At 54.4% G+C, this 18,569-nt stretch overlaps 2 protein-coding genes across 9 annotated transcripts in view; both read right to left on the bottom strand.

The window, feature by feature from the left end:
- The window catches only part of Tmem115 (transmembrane protein 115), a 5,079-nt gene extending 2,853 nt beyond the window's left edge, over window positions 1–2,226 (bottom strand). Inside the window, exon 1 of the mRNA XM_015487139.2 lies at window positions 852–2,226. Coding sequence (XP_015342625.1) covers window positions 852–1,702 — 851 coding nt within the window. The 5' untranslated portion in view covers window positions 1,703–2,226. The remainder of the gene's footprint in view (window positions 1–851) is intronic.
- Window positions 2,227–4,530: 2,304 nt separating this feature from the next.
- Window positions 4,531–18,569, bottom strand: part of Cacna2d2 (calcium voltage-gated channel auxiliary subunit alpha2delta 2) — a 107,177-nt gene continuing 93,138 nt past the window's right edge. The window contains exons 16-38 of one of the 8 annotated variants that reach the window (XM_048794286.1): window positions 18,398–18,472; window positions 17,292–17,366; window positions 17,141–17,212; window positions 16,992–17,063; window positions 16,823–16,884; window positions 15,950–16,026; window positions 14,643–14,663; window positions 11,929–11,989; window positions 9,780–9,877; window positions 9,464–9,554; window positions 9,299–9,361; window positions 9,047–9,150; window positions 8,682–8,780; window positions 8,502–8,590; window positions 8,269–8,316; window positions 7,964–8,035; window positions 7,710–7,862; window positions 7,526–7,578; window positions 7,351–7,406; window positions 7,060–7,186; window positions 6,834–6,943; window positions 6,645–6,727; window positions 4,531–6,557 (exon numbers count right to left, since the gene is read on the bottom strand). In XM_048794286.1, the coding sequence (XP_048650243.1) occupies window positions 6,414–6,557; window positions 6,645–6,727; window positions 6,834–6,943; window positions 7,060–7,186; window positions 7,351–7,406; window positions 7,526–7,578; window positions 7,710–7,862; window positions 7,964–8,035; window positions 8,269–8,316; window positions 8,502–8,590; window positions 8,682–8,780; window positions 9,047–9,150; window positions 9,299–9,361; window positions 9,464–9,554; window positions 9,780–9,877; window positions 11,929–11,989; window positions 14,643–14,663; window positions 15,950–16,026; window positions 16,823–16,884; window positions 16,992–17,063; window positions 17,141–17,212; window positions 17,292–17,366; window positions 18,398–18,472 (1,905 nt within the window). In that variant the 3' untranslated portion in view covers window positions 4,531–6,413. Of the gene's footprint in view, window positions 6,558–6,644; window positions 6,734–6,833; window positions 6,944–7,059; window positions 7,187–7,350; window positions 7,407–7,525; window positions 7,579–7,709; window positions 7,863–7,963; window positions 8,036–8,268; window positions 8,320–8,501; window positions 8,591–8,681; window positions 8,781–9,046; window positions 9,151–9,298; window positions 9,362–9,463; window positions 9,555–9,779; window positions 9,878–11,928; window positions 11,990–14,642; window positions 14,664–15,949; window positions 16,027–16,822; window positions 16,885–16,991; window positions 17,064–17,140; window positions 17,213–17,291; window positions 17,367–18,397; window positions 18,473–18,569 lie in introns of all 8 variants that reach the window. The other 7 variants (XM_048794282.1, XM_048794284.1, XM_048794283.1 and 4 more) reach the window with 7 other exon arrangements.

Genomic DNA, 18,569 nt, shown 5'->3' with positions numbered 1-18,569 from the left:
CTGTTATCGATACCTTCAAAAAAAAAAAAAAAAAAAACCAGCAAACCCCCCCCCCCCCCAAAAAAAAACCCAAGAATAATGTTGTAAATTGAGCTGGGGATCTTATAGAAGCTGGGACCACTCTGGGGAGCCCACAGATCCAGGAGAGTTAAGAGCTGAATTAAAAACAGTCTCTCTTGTCCTGGCCAAAGTGCAGCCAGTGAATAATTCAGCCAGGATGCCTAATGCGGCAGATGGCTTAGTTTACAGATAATTCAAAGGTCTCCACTATCTGGTGTGGTACACAGGCCTCTAAGGTGGGTCATATAGCGAGTCCCCTGGGTTTGGTGACACCTCCCTGCTTGGAAGTTAAATTTGGTAAGACCCTAAGCTTCCCTCAGTAAGTGGCAGAGAAGCATGTATCTGAATTAAGACTCATGAAGAGGACATGGTTCAGTATTTGGAAATTGGGGTAACCAGACTATTTCTTAAGGGCCCCAGGCCTTCTTCCCTGGTCCCCCCCCCCCAGGGGAAAAAAGACTAACAGGTTGTCTCTGGCTCCCAAGTACAAGTGTCTAGGATTTAGAGACTCTGCAAGGCCAGGGTGATGCATACCTCCATTAGCCCCTCACACAGAACCAAAAGAAATGGTATTTCTTGAGACTGAAATGGCCCTAGTGGTAAGAAAAAGCACACACCGGAGCCCAGACATCTACATGCTGAATTCTCAAGGCCAGACTGGGTTTCCTCTCTGAACCTGCCCCAACACCTGACTGTGGGTCTCTTATGCACAGCAAGCACCTCAACAGGTGGCATGTGACTTTGACCAGTACTCTCTTAGCTTGCCAAGATTTTGGAAGGTTTCACGGTACCTTCTCCGCTCTGCATCTTGAGGGTCTGTGCCTGGGAGGCTGATGGTGATGGAGGATGGGGCTCCCACATCATAGCGTTTCACTGTCTTCTGGCATATCTTTACTTTCACCAGGAGACCATGCACCAAGTTCGCCAGCAGCCCCACCACAGGCTGCAGGATCTCAGGGAAGAAGGTGGCAAAAGCAAAGTGGTCAGCCATGTCCCCTCGGCCTCGGCTATGGCGCTGGTAGAAGCGAAGATACACCCAACTGGAGAGGAGTCCAAAGCCATAGGAAGCCAGCGCTGGGCTCTGGAGCAGTGTGGCCAGCCGCAGCAGTAGCAGCAGTGCCAGCAGCAGCATTGGCACTACGCTGACGCGCACCTGGGGCACTCGCAGGACCACACAGTCCCCCATAGTTTGCTTGAGTGCCACCAAGACACCACCTAGGAAGCCCAGAGCGCCGTGGATACGGATTGTGAACAGGTAGACCAAGTTGAAGGAAGCCATATAGGTGAGGAGGTAGGCGAAGGCCCCCAGTAGCCCCACAGACACATTCACCACCGAGAAGAAGATGAGCAGCTCCAAGGCTCCCCAGAGGGGTTCCAGCAAACGCCCAGCCACCACCACTGTGGCCAGGCTGATGGCCACATCCCACACGTGCTGCTCCATGAGCCCATGGGTGGCCAGAGTCCAAATCCAGAAGTTGGGAGGAAAGAGGTAGCCTGGGGTGACCGCCAGGCAGCCCGTGTCTACTGCGAAGGAAAGCAGGTAGATGAAAAGTACCGCTGCGCACAGGGCCTTTACCACCACGCTGGCGCTCGCCAGGATGGCCCCCAAGTGCTGGCGGGCACCAGGTAGGGCGCGTTGCATTTTCCTGGTATGCGTTGGCCTGCGGGGAAGGTGAAGAAGGTGGGCTAGGGGCCTCCCCGGGGCCTCGTTCCAGTCCGGCCCCGATGGGAGGCCCGGGTTCGGCCTAGTCACTGGCCTATCACCCTGGTGAAGGCTCCGCTTCCGGTCGGGACGGGCTCCGGTCTCAAAGGGCTTTGTCGCCTGGCCAGAGTCTAGGCCCCTCGCCCCGGACCTTTACGAAGGTCCTGGGCGGCTTTGGCACGCCTGCCTGCCTGCCCGGTAGGCCCAGCGCCAGGCTGGCTGGACTAGCCTTGCTCTCAGGACTGGGGCACCTCCATCCACTCCTGGGCTCTGGTCCGCGCGGGACGGGCACCTCGTTCCAGGTCCGAGTCAAGTCGGGTCAGCTCCAGCTGGGCCTCAGTCCTGACTTCTCCCCCTGCCTCCTCCCTTCTCAGGGGCCGACAAACATGGGTGCTGCGCTTGCGTGCCCCCGGCGGCAGCGCCGGCCGGATGCCTTCTGAGCTCCTGTCTTCCGGCTCTTTGGCATGCTGGGATACGGAGTCCTTGGCTACAGTCCTGGAGGAGCGGAACTAGGTTTCTGGGAAGAACTACAAGTCCCAGGAGACCGTGCGCCTAGCTGGTCCTGTCCGTGATCGAGAAGGGTGTTCTGGGAATTGTATAGCTGAGGGCTGTTTCTGCCTGTTCTTGGTGCATAAAGGAGAGAGGTTGCCAACCTCGGGAAGCTGAGAGTTGGGGGTTCAGGAGGCCGCACGGCCTCAGGTCACATACTTGCTGAATTTTCCAGGGAGAGTGACTCCATTTATGATATGTGCATGTACATAATAGTGTGATCTTGTGAGCAGTCGTGTGGGTGAGGACGTTAGGTGGTCCTGGTGTGTGTAATAGTGTGTGAAGCCCTGGAACGTTTAAGAATGGGACCTGACTGGAGTCCTTGCGCCGTCATTTGGCGGCAGTGTGACATTGGCAAAATTCTTGAATCTTTAAAAAAATCAGTTTCGTGTACCTTAAAATGGAGATGACAGAATCTTCCTACCCTAAGGAACAAAGGGGACAAAAGTGTAGAATGCCAGGCCACCTTGGATATTCAGATTGCCTTTGTTACAAGTGGAGTGAACCCAGGGTTTCCTCCCTTAAAAGGGTGATGCTGGGCCACCTCAGTGATTCTTCTCTCCACCAGAGAGACTTCTGATCATTGCTGGAGTTAGAAAGATCTTCCCACAAGCCAGGGTCAGACCTTACTTCTCACCATTTTGACTTCAGACAGGTTGTTTCTTGCCTTTTGTTGTTGTTGTATATCGAATTACTTTAAAAAAAATGTATTCTAAATTAAAATAATTATATAACGAGGGACTTTTATAAAGCATCCCTTTCAGCCATCAATCTCAGTTCCAACTGCCCAATATGTGCATAGCCTTCCAGTTTACAAAGGATGTTGACTCCTTTTATCTTTGAGGTCTGGGTTTCCACTGGATGCCACACACCAGGGAGAGAGTTGCCAGACTAAGTAAGTAAAAATACAGGGTGCTCAGTCAAATTTGAATTTCAGATGAACAATAAACTTTTTAGTATAAGCATGTTCCATGTAATATGAGAAACACATTTCTCTACGAAACTTATCTAAAAAATAAAAATTGACTGAGCTTTCTATATTTTATTTGGTGATCCTACCCCAGAATCTGAGGGGCTTTCAAAGTATGGGAACTGTTTTGAGATTGAGGGTTAGGTGTTATTCTGTGGCTAATCCCAGCAGAGAAGTGAAGAAAGCCCCATTGTAGCTGACACTTGAATGTCCTTTCATCTTTAGCATTCCTGCCACCACCTTCTTTCTTAGACCTTAGCCAATTTTTTACCTTCATCCTGTGAGGGAAAATATTTCATCTGTCTTTATACTCATCTGCCCCAGGAAGGATTCACTAGTAACAACCCTTAGATTGTGGCAGATGACTGCCAGCTAAGTGTAAGTGAGCAGAGTCCCTGATCCTGTCAGTGTTGCAGAGTGAGCACTGACAGCATTCTCTGGAAAACCTCTGAACTAGTGGTTACAATTCTCTCACGGTGGCACATGCCTGTAATCCTAGGTACTCTAGAGGCTGAGGAAGAAGGATCATAAGTTCAGACTAGCTTGGGCAATTTAGCAAAACCCTGTCTCAAGATAAAAAAAAAAAAAGTAAAAAGGGCTGGAATGTAGCTAAGTGGTAGAGCACCCTGGGTTCAATTCCCAGTACCCCCCCCCCCAAAAAAAAGGAAAAGAATAAAGTTGTCATAAAAACTAAGGTTAGGGTTAAAATGAACAAGGGTGAAGGGTCTGTCAGAGAATTTGCAAAAACTGACTTGGCTTCTGGCCTCCCCTGGTCAGGATAGGGGAGTGAGCCAGACCTTGGCCTCCCTGGAATAGTAGGATGTGGTCCTTGAGCACTAGCAAGTACCAACTTCTGGTTGTGTGGCTCCAGGAGCAGGACCTGAGTGTCAGGTCCCAGTTGCTGGACTAGGTAGCCGGACTTCAGCCTGAACTGGCATCTCATTACTATTTTCATTCCTTCAGGACTCTGGCCTTGCCTTGAAACTCTAGGAGGCTTATTTATTTAGTTAGTTTTCAAAAACAGCTTTTTTTTTTTTTCCTGGAGGCTTGTGAGATAATATGAGACAAAGTATGTCAAGGGCCTGGATCTTATTAGTCACTGGAAGGACCATGCCCATGAAGCATCATGCCCTATGGCCACCAGGGACCTGGATTGCTATGACCTTCTCCCAGCAGAACAGGGTGATGGCCCCTTGTCTTCATAGCTATCCAATCCTCACCGCAAAGCTGACACAGTGGATGGAAACTGTTTGAAGTGAAAATATGAACATTATTTAATAACTGATCTTCTGTAATAAACCATTTGAAAATATTTTACAAGGAATCACACACACGATATTTTACAAAGTTTTTTGACTTTTTGTCACTGTTGTTTTTCCGACATGTCTGTACAAAATAGAACAACAACAAAAAAAGGGTAGAGAGGAAATGGCCCCCCAGTCCCCCAGCCCAAGGTGAGGGGGCAGCCAGGTCAGGTGGGTGATGAGAAGGATCAGACCCAGCTGGGGGTTGGACAACTACCTGATGGGGATTGTTTTGTCTGTTTTCTGTTTTTTAAACTTAAAATATATATTTATTTTTCTGTATATGTTTGTTTCATTTTTATATTCTCCATTGAGCACCTGACTACACTACAGTTACACATGCGCCCCCACAGGACACAGCTGACATCCAGGCAGGGCACACATCATGGACACCCACCCTGGCACCAGCAGCGGGCACAAACCATACAAACATACTGAGAAAGCAACAAGCAACATGACATTAATTAATGGAGCCATTAATTAATGCATCACCCTCCCCCCTCCTCCCAGTCCATTGAATCCCGTGGCTACATCCCCCTGCCCTCAGTCCCCTACTGGCCCCCAGACTGGGATGCCTTTGGGGGAAATGACCAGAATGAATGGTGTGAACAGATGTGCCCAAGGCCCAGCCTCTGTGTGTGCACAGTGTGTATATGTGTGAGTGCAAATGTGTGTTCAGCAGAAGAGGGGCGGTTTGGCCTCCTGGGCTCAGGGAGTGTGAGTGTGTGTGTGTGTGCGCGTGTGAGAGAGAGAGAGGGGGGGTCGGGGGAGGGAGAGAGGGAGGGACATGGGAATGGGCACAGGCCTGAGTGTGTAAGGGCCAGATTGGGGGTGGGATGGCCCAGCCAGGAGAGACCAAGTCACCCCTGCTAAGGCAAAGGGCAATGTCTGGTGGGGGTTCCTCTGCCGAAGGGTGCAGGCAGTGGCATGTGGTCCTGCTGTGGGTTTGATACTAGTGAGAAATGGTTACAATGAGCACCTGGCAGGGTGAGGGGCACTTGGGGGACACTGGTGGCTAGGGATGGGACAGAGGGGTCTTTACCCTCTGCCCCAGCATTTGGCACTGTTTGACATTCAGCTTTAGAAGATGGGAGGATCAGCTGGGCTGCAGCTCAGATTAGAGGCAGGCGGCGAGTAGGAGATGGAGCATGCTTGTGCCAGCCCTCCCACCAGCACCCCCTCACCCTATGTAAGGCTTTGTGAGCCCCCCATTGTATGTGTGTCTCTGTATCCATTTATGTGTGTCCTTTGGGGTCTGTCTAGTGAGTCTGGTTTCTACCCTCAGGGTTCCAGGTGTATACTGGGGTGTGTCTAAACTGATGTCATTGTGAGATTGTTCTGACACCTGTAGTGCTTGGGGGGTAGGGATGACTGTAGGCCTGAAAGGGGGCAGGAGCCCATGGGCCTCAAACTTGTTATCTCACCTTCCTCCATTATTCCCAGGGAAACTAGGTTTGGGCTTGGGTGGGGCAGCAGGGCCTGGTTAGAGGGGTCCAGCTGAGGCAGGATGGCCTACACAAAGGAAGCCTTTAGGCAGGGCAGGCAGGGGAGGCCTGGTTTGGCACCAGTACATGTGGCTTTCCTGTCCCAGCCCACTGGGGTGAGTCCAGTGTCTGGGACACTTGAACAGTTCAGCGGTGAGACATATCCTGGGTGTCAAAGTCTGTGGCGCCCTCCTTTGGGACTCCCCCACCCCAAGGCACAGGCTCTTAGAGCCTGGCGAGCTCAGGTCCTTAAGTGGGGGAGGGGCAAGGCTGTAAGGCGGGAGTGTGGGGCAGGGGTGGGGGGGCAGGCGGGCAGGGTGGGGGGGTGTGGGTAGGGCTGGCGCTCAGAGGCGGTGAGAGGCGGCAAGGGTGTGGACTTGAAGCTGTGGCCGGGGCGGCAGGCCGAGGAGGAGAAGAAGCTGCAGGGAGACCAGGATGCCCAGCGATGGCGGGAAGGAGGCTCCACGGCCACAGTCTGAGGTATCTTCCTGCGGGGGAGAGACAAGGAACTGGTCGGCTAGGCCCGAGCAGGCGCAGGGTGATGCGATGTCAGGTCTGCCATCCCCCCAGCTCACTGTCGCATTGTAGTCGAAGCAGATGTGCGGGCCTCTCCGGTATCGTGGTCTCTGCACCAGCTCACACTGCTCCGGGCCGTCCGCTGGGCATGGGTGGGGAGTCAAGGAGGCAGCGGCGGCGGTGGTATAGAGGGGCGCGTGGGACAGGAGGGAATGCGGGCGGCGGGGAGGAGGGAGGGGGCAGGATACAGTGCGTCTCCTTCTGCAGCAGCCGACCAGCCTCACACTGGCTGCACAGCGGTTTCTCGGCCACCACGAAGAGAAGGTTGGTGTTGGTCAGTCTCTGTGCGTGAAACAGCCTGGAGGGAACATCGAGAGGCGGGGTCTGGAGGTTCATTCCTCCACTTCACCCGGCCCCATTGGCCCCACCCTGGTTCTTCTCCCCGTTCCTCATCTCTAGGACACCCTCAAGCACCTGGAGCAGTTTCCGCAGTCGATGATGGCATTGTAGGAGGCGTTCACCGCGCCGAAGTAGTACTGGGTCTGTTTCATGACGCAGCTGCTCTCGCGCGTCTCAGGGCTTCCCTCGGCCTCCGCAGGGTCTGCGGGGCCCAGAGCGCCTCAGCTCCGCCCACAGACCCTGGCACGGTGTCTGACTGGTGGGCTTCAACCTGGCTCAGCCGTAAGCCCCGCCCTCCCTGTGGAGCGGGTGTCTGCTCTAGGGGCAGACCGTTATTTGAGGAGGTGCCTCCCAAGCCCTACCTACCCGCTTGGAACCAGCTGTGGTAGATGAGGCCGTAGAGAAGCTGTTGGAACAAAGACCTGCAGGGAACGGGGCACTGAGTGGGGGTGTCATCAGAGGCCAGTGCCCTGCCCCATTACTTTTTAGACCCCTCTTGGCCAGGGAGCACCATCTCTATATCCAAGCCCCCAGGACTCACCAGGCAGCAGCAGAGGTCCACCAGGCCAAGTTAAGGAAGTCTGCAATGGTTGGCTGCAGTGGAAAGAAGGGCATGGGCTGCTATTGTTGCCCCTCACCATAGGTCACCCCTAATTCAGACATCAGAGGTGGGGGTCAGGCATCCCAGCCCCCCCCCCCATCTCCAGGCACCTCTGAGGGCTCACCACAAAGACACCACGAGGTGCAGCACCCAGGTTGCCAGGGGGCTGAGGGGCACAGGCTGCCTGATAGTCGTAGGACTCCTTGCGGGTGTAGAAAGAGTTGTTGTAGAGTGCCAACATCAGGTTGGCATCCACCTCACTGAAGAACCTGCCAACCTGGGGATGCCGAGAGGGAGCCAACGTCACAGGGCTAGCAGTGCCATGTCCCCAGAAGGCTCAAACATTATGCCCTCTTCTATCCTCTTCCTGACGCTTACCTGGTCCCACTGATGGTTCTGGTTTGACAGCACCAGGAATCCTCCGTCATCAATAAGGACACAGAGTAGGTCCTGAATGGTAGGGAAGGGGGAGGAACAAGGAGAGGTCCTGGGCCTCAGACCTTTCACTTCAGATCCTAGTACTTCAGTGATTCAGAACGTGGGGGAGTGTGTATGCCATTTCCTCAATCCTAAGTCAGGGTAGGGTTGCTGAGGCTAAGGGATGGGCTAGAAGATGTAGTTGGGACTAAAAAGTCTGGGAGTGGGGGAAGCTGGGGTCCACAGCAGCCTCAGGGCACACGCACCTCATTGTTAACCTCGCAGTCCATCTCACAGTGGCTGCTGGGGCCGCACTGCTGGGCAGAGAATGAGGACTGTAAGGCACCCACCAATATTTCTCTTTCCTTTCACCCTTATATATCTGGTTCCCCAGGACATCTGAAGCAGCCCCTTCCTATAGGCACTGAAGCCACTCTTGAGTAGAAAGCTTGGGTCCCTGGGGACTCTGGTCTTACTCCCCCTTCCCTTGCCCAAATACCTTCTGTGGCTGCTCCTGGTGGGTACGGTTGCTGGCCAGTACCTTGAACTTCTCAGCCCAAGCCTCTAGGTCTAGCTTAACACCCACCACTGTTGGGGAGAGAAAAGGGCCATCAGTGCTACCTGCCTAAGCAACACCTTGTCTACTGCCTCCTTCCCCACCTCTGTCCTGGGCATTCACCTGCTGGTCTCAGTGTGCGCCCGCCTAGGCTGAGCTCCACAGCTGTGCTGACGAGGACACCCACTGTGTCGTTCTCCAGCTCCAACGGCCTTAATAGGGCTGGGGTGGTATAGGTAGAGCAGTCAGGTGTGGGGGCTGGCAGCCACACTGACCGCTCAAAGCTATGCCCTATCAACCCAGGCCTGAGCCAGCCTAAGCACCCAGCATAGTGTCTGACAGAGCCTATCCCTCTCTTCATGTCTGTCCCAGTCTCAGCCATTGTCAGGTTTGAAAGGGGGCTCACAGAACAAAGCCTTGCGGTGGCTGAGTAGCCAGGGAAGCTGAGGCTTCCCACCTGCTGCTGGGAACGCTGGATGGATACTCACCATCCTGGTGTGGGGGCTTGAAGACATAACCATGATTATCTAGGCTGCGGCGATAGAAGCTGGCATTGAAGGGTTCAGGGTTTTCTGTCCAATCCTCAGCTGCCCTGGAGCACATAAGAGAGCAGGGCTTTGTGGGTAAGGGGTGGCTTGTGGGGGACAGCATACTTAGGAGTGCAAGAAAGCCTCTGGGCAGTAGCACAGGGCAAGATCCCAGACAGAGGTGGGTGCTGGGTAATGTGGTAGGTCACTTACTTGTTGGGGAAGATGCGCGTGATGCCACCATCAGTGGCAGCGAACACGGCCAGCAGGCTATACCTGGGGGTGGCGGGGAGGTAGGGTCACAGGCCTGCCTTCAGCTAGAGAGGGCAGGGCCTCTGGGACCATCCCAGCCTCCTTCCCCTAAAGCCTGGTGCATACGTGTTGAGATCCTGGTCCCTCCACACACGTTCCACCAATTGCTGCGTGATGCCTGTGTCCAAGATCAGGTTGTGCAGAAGGAAGTTGTTGCCTGGGAACAGAAGGGTAGGGGTAGAGGAGCATCTTCTTGCAGCTTCCTGTACTCACTTGCCCCTACTCCCAAGGCTCCACCAGGAACCTTCCCTATACCCTGACCCAGGCCCTTCCCTGGGTTTGGGCCTGTTTCCACACCTGCCCCATTTCTAGGTTCCTCTGGGCTGCCCCCATGCTACCTGGGCACTTCCCAGATCCAGCTGCCCTGCCACTAGACACTCACACTGCTTGGAGTCTGGAGTCACTTTCTCCATGAGCTCAATGAAGTTTTTCAGGAACTCAGTGTTGTTGTCTGAGGCATTCAGGTCCTTGCAATACTCTCTAGGGGTAGGGAGGGGCAAGAAGAGTGGGATTTGGGGGCTGAACAGGGCAATGGGGTCAAGGCTTCCCAATAAGCCTGTCTGGCCATTCTCTGAGAAGCCCAGACCTCAGGGAGGGACACATGTGTTCTTACAGGCTTCGGCTCCTACATGCCCGCAGGCTGAGAGGTCTGAGATGGGGCAGCCAATACCAACACCAGAATGAGAGTCTGCTTCCTCCACTCTGGCAGGGTTTTTTTTTTTTTTTCTCCTTGGCTTGGTCCTGCAGAGCCTCCCATCTCTCCTGGATAGCTAGACCCAGATGGTGCATCTGGGAGGCCTTAGGACACATCTGGTGGCTGGCTCATCCACCTGTATGCTCTACAGCATTTCCATGGGCATATGTGGCACCAAGTACCAGAATGGCCTTTGTCCGCCAGAGTCTGGTACTTGGTGCCTCATCCTGCCCCTTCCTGGCTGTGTGCCTTTGGGCACATATTCAGGGTCCCTGAGACTCACTTTTTCTTATCATTCTGCAGAGGTGTCAGGAAATCAGTGAGAATATGTAGGTCCTCAAACTGGCTTTTCCCTTTGCCTGGAATACTCTTCCCATGGAGGCCAAATCCCTTACCTCCTCAAGGCACGTGCTGGGCTCAGGCTCTGGGTCCAGAAAACAGAGGGCTGTTGGGGTATTGCAGGGCCTGCTTGAAGCTTTGCTTTCTAGCAAGCTGTACCCTGAGGCCATCAATCCTGTCCAATCCTTCATTCACACTCCTGTCACCACTAGGCTATATGGCAGCAACTTTGTGGGGATTTAAGAAATGTTCCACTTCCCCAGGTTGTGCTGGGGCCTATAGCTTAGTGAGGGCACCTGGGACTGGGTCTCAGCTCCCACTCACTCAGGGCCTTTGTGTGGTGTACACCCTGTGCCTCTGTGCCTGGAGGCCACACCTGACACACCCAAAATGATGCCTCACAGCTGTGCTCAGGATACACGGTAGACATGATATGCACATCCACATTTCACTCACTCACCTGACATTCATTGATTGAGCTCTCCAGAGCCAAAGATACAGAGGTGACAAAGACAAACATGATCCCGTCCCTCAGAGAGCTTCCTCAGGTTCATGTGAGTCATATAGTCCTTTCCACACATTCCCATTATCACTAATGCACACAGCCCACCCCACACTTATACTTGGACTCTTATACATATATACGATGACTCACGATACAAACACACATCTACAGAGAGAGTCACAGAATTGTGGGTGCATGCACGCACTTGCATACACGATGGAGCTTAGGAGTGTCCAGAGTCCCTGTGTGGTGCCTGAGAGTGCCCTTGTGTCTGTTTGCTGCACCCATCTGCCCTCATCTGGTCACAAGAGAGCTCTTGAGCACTTGGGGAAGGGGGTAGGTCCTCAGATGTGGGCCAAAGGGCAGAGGGTGTGGGCAAAAAAGGACCCACGTGTGTATGCTGAGTGTGCGTTTCAGAGATGGTCTAGCCTGGACCTGTTCTTGCCCTGATACCTCACTCGCCAGAGCAACTCCTCAAAGCCCCTCCCCTCCCTCCCACTCCTCCTCACCCCTTAGTGAGCCACCACACCTGGACCTGGCACTACTGACAGGGGCTCTGGCTGGCTCAGCCCCAGACCCACACAAACACTGACCAACACAGGACAACAATGGGGTGCAGGTGGGGGCATGGGCAGGATACCACAAACCAGAGCAGCAGCTGCCTGGTGAAGGGGTGTGCTGCAGACAGCCAGCCCAAGACTGAAGTGGCTCCTTCCTGGTGGCCTGGGAGGGCAGGGAAGGTCAGCAGAGAGTCCAGAGGCCTCCTGCCTCAGGCCTGGTGGGAGATGGACTGTGGAGTCACTGGCCACTGCTGCCTGGTGCGGCTACATGGCCTGGGTATGCATACAGCCACACATACCGGGCTATGTACAGGGGGCTGGGGGTGATATTGCACAGGACACAGACACACACAGCTCCAGGCAGCAGTGCGGGAGGCAGGGCCGGGGCAGTTGGGGTGGGGAGCACACCTCAGCAAGGCCACACGCAAGCTACCTGGGAGCAATGAAAACATGTCCTTCAGACTCAAAGCTGCTGGGGAGCAGGAACTCAAAATCTGCAACAGAAACGGGGGGTTATCTGGCGGGGGCTGGGGAGGCGGAAGGCCAGGGGGCTCAGAGCTGATTGGGCTGGGGGCTGGGGAGAGGGCAGCTTGAGGGAGGGGGAGACACCAGCAAAGAGGGAACCCGCCACTTCCACGTTCAGGTTTGAGCCAGAGAGAAGGGATGGGCTGGTGGGGAGGAGTGGAGGGCTTGTGGAGACTACAGCATCGCAGGAGAGGGCAGTTATAGCCAATATGTTGCCCGGGCCTGGTCCTCTGTCGGCAGTGAGTCCCTTGGCGTGGCTGTATATGCTTCCATACTGCTGTATAGCACATATACACAGACACACACACACACATATATATACACACACTGCTATATATATGCATGGTCTGGGGGAGGCGCCAGTCTCACTCTTATCACATCCATAATGGAAAAAACCGCATGCTGAGCTTCCTTCGCCTCCAAAGAGACTTTGAGGAAGGGAATTGGCTTTTGGCTGCGGATTTTTATCTCTCTTTCTTAGCCGCAGCTGTTTGCTTTTTGGTAGGTCTTTTGTTGTGTCAGGCATCAACATGGCCAAACCGAGGGGGTTTCTCACGGGCACAGACAGTCCAACCAGAGACGGTGTGGGTAGCTGGGGATAGACTGCAGTGCATCGTGGGGGTCTGGGGGGTTCTTTCTGGGACAGGATACTGCATGAAGGGAGACCCTCAAGGTGTAGGGATCGTTCTGCACCCTGTGAGGGGTTAGGGGTGCTGATAGAAACTTAACATTCACTTTACTGGGCTGGGGGCATGTGGGGGTAGGTAGAGAAGAAGGGCTAGGTCTCCTCCCTTCCTAGGCATGTCTGGGCTCAGAGGAGCCAGGGAGGAATGCTGGGGATGCCTGGAGAAGGGTCCATCAGTTGGGCTATTGCCCAGGTCTCATGAGCTGTGCATGTGTGTGTGTATATGTGTGTGTCTTTGTATGGGTTTGTGAGTGAACCTGAAGATGGAGCCACAAAGGCCTCAGGTCTCTCCTGCCTAGCTGGACTGGCTGCCCTGAAGGCCAACATCTGGGAAGGGTCCCTTTGCTCTTGGCCTGTCTCCCTCTGGCAGTTTCCTATCCTATCTTCACCCACATCACAAACTCTTTTGTCCCCAGGGCTTTATTTGTACAGAAGAGGGATTTTCCCTGTTCCCAAATACTCCCATGATGCACTGCAAGGTTCTGGGCAGGGGAGGCTTGGGGTGCTTAGAGGGAGCTGGGCAGTCACTGGTTGGACTGTTCCTTTCTGATAGGACTGTGAGGCAGGACACAAGCCGAAGGGGAAAGGGTGGGGGAGGGGAGGAGGAGAAAGAAAAAGGAGGGAGAAGGAGCAGGGAGGGATACTAGGGATACTATGCTATGGTTCTCATGGTTACTAGGGCCCTACAGTTCTAGGGTCACTGAGTGGTTTGTGGGAGACAAGGAGAAGAAGACAACTCAAGCCAGTGGGAGTAGGGTATGCCCCCACCTCCCCCGCAGGCCATTGCGGGTGGCTGTATTCCCTTTGCTGAACAAGGCTGGTCAGGGGCCCTAGGGTGACTGGGGACTCCTGGTTCCAGGTTAGGGGGAATCCCTTGTGGCTCTCCATGTTGCATCTGCTAAGCATTCCCTGAGAGGGCAGCTCTTTTTGCACCAGTGGCAGAGACCTTGTGTTGTCCTCCTACTCCTGCTGTTCTCTGCCAGGGTCTGGGAATTCACCACCCACTTTTCTAAGACTCTCTGGCTAGGGCACCTTGGAGTGCCACAATCTTTTTCTTCACACTTGGCCTGATTTTCTCTAAGCTCCTTTGCTGGCCTTGGTGTCCAGACAGATCCCATTCTGTGCCTGGCCAGGTTTCCAGTCTGAATTTGCCTTTATTCCCCAAGGAGAACACCTTTTCCATACCTGCTGGTCCTCCCCAGGAGCAGTGATTACCCCAGGGCAGGCCTGGGTCAAAGGGCCTCAGCAAAGCCTGGTGGTGGTAGGGCGGGGCAGTGGGTGTGGCTGGTCAGAGGAACTTCAGCACCAAGGCCAGTTCCCAAGATGGTGTGTGAGCCTTGTTCTTCAGATGGCCCAGCTGCCTACCCTGTGTGTCCCCCTTTCCCAGGGTAAGGGGATGAGGCTCAGAGCCCTTCTATCTCCCTTCTCAGAGGGCTGCCAGCTTTTGGATCCACTGGCAGAGATCAGAGGAGGGAGAGCTGTCTGTCCTAGAGGGAGCCTTGTGGGGCTGATCCTTTCTGGTAGCCTCACATAAGCTTTCTCAGTAAGCAGGCAGGACTTTACCTGCATCTCAAGCTCCCCGCCCTGCTGGGTGGGAGGTGGCAGAGAGGCATCCAGCCCTGTCCCCACTGTTGAGTTGTCTTGGAGGGATGGTGGGGGGAGGCAGAGGCCTTCCCATAGGGAGCAAGGACTACGGAAGGGACCTGACCCTCAGAACATTGGAGAACATCCTGCAGGCAGGCCCAGGGAAGGGGCCACTGGCTCTAAAAGGGGTTTAGGGATCAGAGGAAAGGCAAGAACTGAGGAACCAAGGGGATGCTGGGAGGGGAACCCTGAAGGGCAGGGGTGTGGCTGGTCCTGGGCAGGGAGGGGGGCAAGCAGGGGTGTGAGGGGATGGGGTGGGGAGAGGAGGGTGCACTGGTTCTGAATATACTTGCCCTTCAGTTTGCTGATTGGCACTGGGACAGTCCACCAAGAGAGAAAGCGAGGAAAACAAAAACACAAACACAAAAACAAACGAAAAGGGGGAGGGGAAGGGGAGGGGCACAAACAATATTTTATTCAATGGCTGTTTGAATGAAAATATTGTGTCTCATCATCATACCGAAAGGAAACTTCTTGCAAAAAAACGACATGAGAGAGAAAGAGAGAGCAAGAAAACTCAATGGAGATGAGCCCCAGTCGGCCAGGCAGGTGGGGGGCGCCCGGTGGGGCCGGAGCCCCAGCCTCCCTCCCAGTGACCTCGGGTGGTGGGCAGGCGGGGCCAAGCCTGAAACCCATGCCTCTCTGAGAGGCCCAGGGTAAGCAGGGCATGCAGGGAGGAGCCACAGGCAGAGGACTGGGAGAGGAGGGAGGAGGGGGAGAGAGAAGAGAGAAAAGAGAAGGGAGAGAGGAAGAGGGGGAGAGAAACTGGGAGGAGAGGGGAAGCTGGGCTGAAGGAGAGAGGAAAGGAAGAGAGGGAGGAGGAGGGAGCAGGCCAGGATTGGGGAAAGGAAGGAGCAGGGTGGAGGGTGTAAGACAGAGGGAGAGAGACTGAAGGGAGTGTACTCAAGAAGGTAGGGGTGCTGGAGAGATGGGTGGCGGGAAGTGAGAAAAATGGATGAAGAAAATAGAAGGGAGAGGTTAGAAAGGGAGGGTGACAGGAGGTAGAGGAGCAGGGGAGAGGAAGAGGGAAGGAAAAGGAAATGGGGAATGAGAGAAGGAGGGAGGGAGAGAAAAGGAAGTTGGGGTGCAGGGAGATCAGAGTGAGAGAATGGCAGAAGATGAAGATGAAGAGGATTGAGAGGAGACTGAGGGACAGTGGGACCTGAGTGAGGATGGGGAGTGGGGGACAGAGTGAGAGAGACCTGGAGGTGGCACCACAGGAGGTAGAAAACTGAGCTGGGAGCAGGGAAAGAGGAGAGGGGATGGGGGTGTCTTCCAAGAATGCAGCCCCCAAGGGTTTTCAGGGCAGGCAGGCTATGAAAGGGAGACACGGAGTAGGAGAAACCAAAAACAGAAACCTCAACGGAAACCATGAGAGAACGGTCTGGAACCAAATCTGAGAAAAGGCGAGCATGCAGATTTCCACAGACTTTTGAAGGCTGGGGGCGGGGGCCCCAGCCTGTGGATGCCAGAGGCTGGGCAGAATGGGCAGGAGGGGATGCCTTGCCAGCAAGCATGGCTGGCTATGCTGCCTGGGGCCGGCCAGGGTGCAGGGACAGAGGCAGGGGTGCAGGGCGCAGGCAGGGGCCGGGCCACTTACACTTGACCTGCAGGATCTGGTCGCTGAGGTTGGCTTGGAGGTAGAAGGTGCTGTAGGGTGGGAGCACCAGCCCCAGGCTGGGGAGGTGGGGAAGGGGGAGTGCAGGTCACTGCTGGGAAGAGGTGGGCCATTCTGGCACCCCCTCCCCATGGCTTTGGAGCTGGACAGAGAAGCCCAAGCCCAGGGAGCCCCTCTTCCCCTGCCTTGGAAACACTGGACCTCCATATCCCCAACTCTCCTGGAGGATGGAGAATAACCAGACCCAAAGCAAATCCTTACCCCCAGTAGACTCCCCTAGCATCCTAGCATCAGGGGTGGGAGCTGCTATCCCCAAGGAATGGGGGCTGCAGTCCCTGACACTATCTTAGACTCAGCAAATGGCAAGGCTGCACAGTTGTGGCAAGGGGCAGTCATGGGCTGGGCCTGGGGTATGAAGATGCCCCTGGTATTTTAGAATGGACCAGCTGTGTGGCACATGCACTCATTCAGAGGACAACCTATGTCACCCATGCCTGACCCAAAGGGGACCTGCTCAGAGGCTTCGATGTTGGCTTAGAGGAGGCAGTGAATGTGCAGAGACGATGCTCTGAGTGTGGACACCCAGGGATGCCCTCCAGGCAGGTGTGACAAGAGGATGCACTGTCCTATTCTCTTTTCTGGACTCCCAGCACCTCTGGGTTGTTCCTCAGGAAACCCCTCCAAGGACTGGGGGATCTAGTATCCCAGGGTGAGTAGTGAGGAGCCCTGGCTGCTGGTTCCTCACTGGGATAATAGTTACAATAGACTAGAGTGGAGGATAGACTAGGAGGGGACAGTGGGGCTCAGACTCTGGGTCACCCCATACTTCTGCCTGTCCAGTCCTGGCCTACTCACCTGTAATTGGTGCTCCTTATAGGCACCCAGGTGTAGTTCCGGATCACTTCATCTATGTACCTCTGGGAGAGGAGGCCACATCAGGTACTTGGGCTAGCAGGCTACAGTAGACGCGGGGTAGGAAGGGTACCCATTCTGACTCCCTGTCCCCACTCCCCTGCCTTCTCACCTCATCCAGAGACTTGACCAAGGTTCTAATCTGCTTGTGGCCCTTGTTGCCATCGATCATGCTCCGACGGATCTGGAAGGGCCAGAGCTGTGACCCTCCTCTGCTCTTTGGGCAGGCCTCCCCATCCCTCCTCCCTGTCTTCATTTTACCTCCTCCTTGTTCTCATCCTCCAGCTCTGCATCCAGGAAGTCTAGAGTTACAGGCTCCCGGAAGTTAGTAGTCTGTGGGGAGGCAGGACAGGCAATTGGGAGTCCCCATTTTGGAAGCTTACTCTCCCTCCAGGCCATCCACCTGGCTCACCTGAGGCTTGAGATTGGGGTGCAGCAACACATAGCCGTTCAGGTCAATGGCGAACACATAGCCGTTGGCTCCAAGCTGGAGGTGCAGATTGGGGAACTGTGTCCAAAGGGCTAGGCAGAGACTGGGCTCTGGAGCTCTTCCCCATTCTGCCTTCTACCCTGCCGAGGGCTGCTGTTTGCCTGCCGTGGGCCAAGGGCCCCCACCTGCCACATGGCCATAAGCCTGCCTCTCAAGCTACGCCTGGGGCTAGGTGCCCCTCATGCACCAGCCCTTGCCATCCTACATTCTGTAGTCTCCATGGAGCTGTCAGCTAGTCTGACCTCTCTGCCTCCACAGGGCTCACAAAGCTGCTACTCTTGTATTGCTCTTGCCCGCCTACTGCTGCCTCTGATTTGTGCATTGTCCCCAGTTCAGTAGAACACAGGGCTAGGGGGAGATTCTTGAGGATCCTATAGTCCTGGGGCTTCTTTTCCAGGTGGAAGGGAAGTAGGAATAAGAGGGACCGGGGACCCAGCCTTTAACTCTGATACAGTTTTCTCATTGAACCTGAAGGTCCATGCCACAGTGCCTGACCACAGTGCCTCAGGGCCAAACAGATGCCACCTCCCTCCTCTTCAACAGGCCCTGGGCCAACCATACTGCCTATCTCTGTGCATGGGCTGAGTCTGACCTGTTACCTGATACTATATGGCTGTAAACTAAGAAATACTTGTATGCTTTTAAATGGTTGAAAAAAATCAAAGGAAAAATTCTAGTTCATGAAATGTGAAGATGATCTGAAATTCATAAATTGGTATCCACAAACAAAACCATATAAGAACATAGCTATACCTATGTGTTTGTTTTATCTGGCTGCTTTCACAATACAACAGTAGAGTATGAAATGGGTATTTAGGCCAACAGAGCCTAAAACATTCACAGCCTGGCTCTTTACAGAAAGTTTGCTGACTCCACTCAGAGGTCAACCTCCTCAGGAAGCCCACCCCCCATTCCCTCAACTCAAAGGTTTCCATGGACATGCTGTGATTCTGTCAGTCTGCTCTGCTGAACCTGGCTTGTATTCATGTGGGAGGCAGAGTAGGGTGGATGGACAGGTAGACACTCACTGTGTAGTTGGGAGTCAGCCTCTTGATGTCATTCAGAGCCACATCGATGCCCATCACACCCAGGATTAGCTGGTTCTAGAAGCAGAGGCATGGAGAATCTGTAAGGGGCTTAGTTCCAAGGGGGAACCTCTCTGCCCCACACCCAAAGCTTCCAGATGCTTTCATAGGCAGC

The sequence above is a fragment of the Marmota marmota genome, unplaced genomic scaffold (genome assembly GCF_001458135.2).
Source record: "Marmota marmota marmota unplaced genomic scaffold, marMar, whole genome shotgun sequence".
In the NCBI taxonomy this organism is placed as follows: Eukaryota; Metazoa; Chordata; class Mammalia; order Rodentia; family Sciuridae; genus Marmota; species Marmota marmota.
The sequence above is the reverse complement of the archived record's forward strand: the minus strand, read 5'-3'. Positions and strand labels throughout refer to the sequence as shown.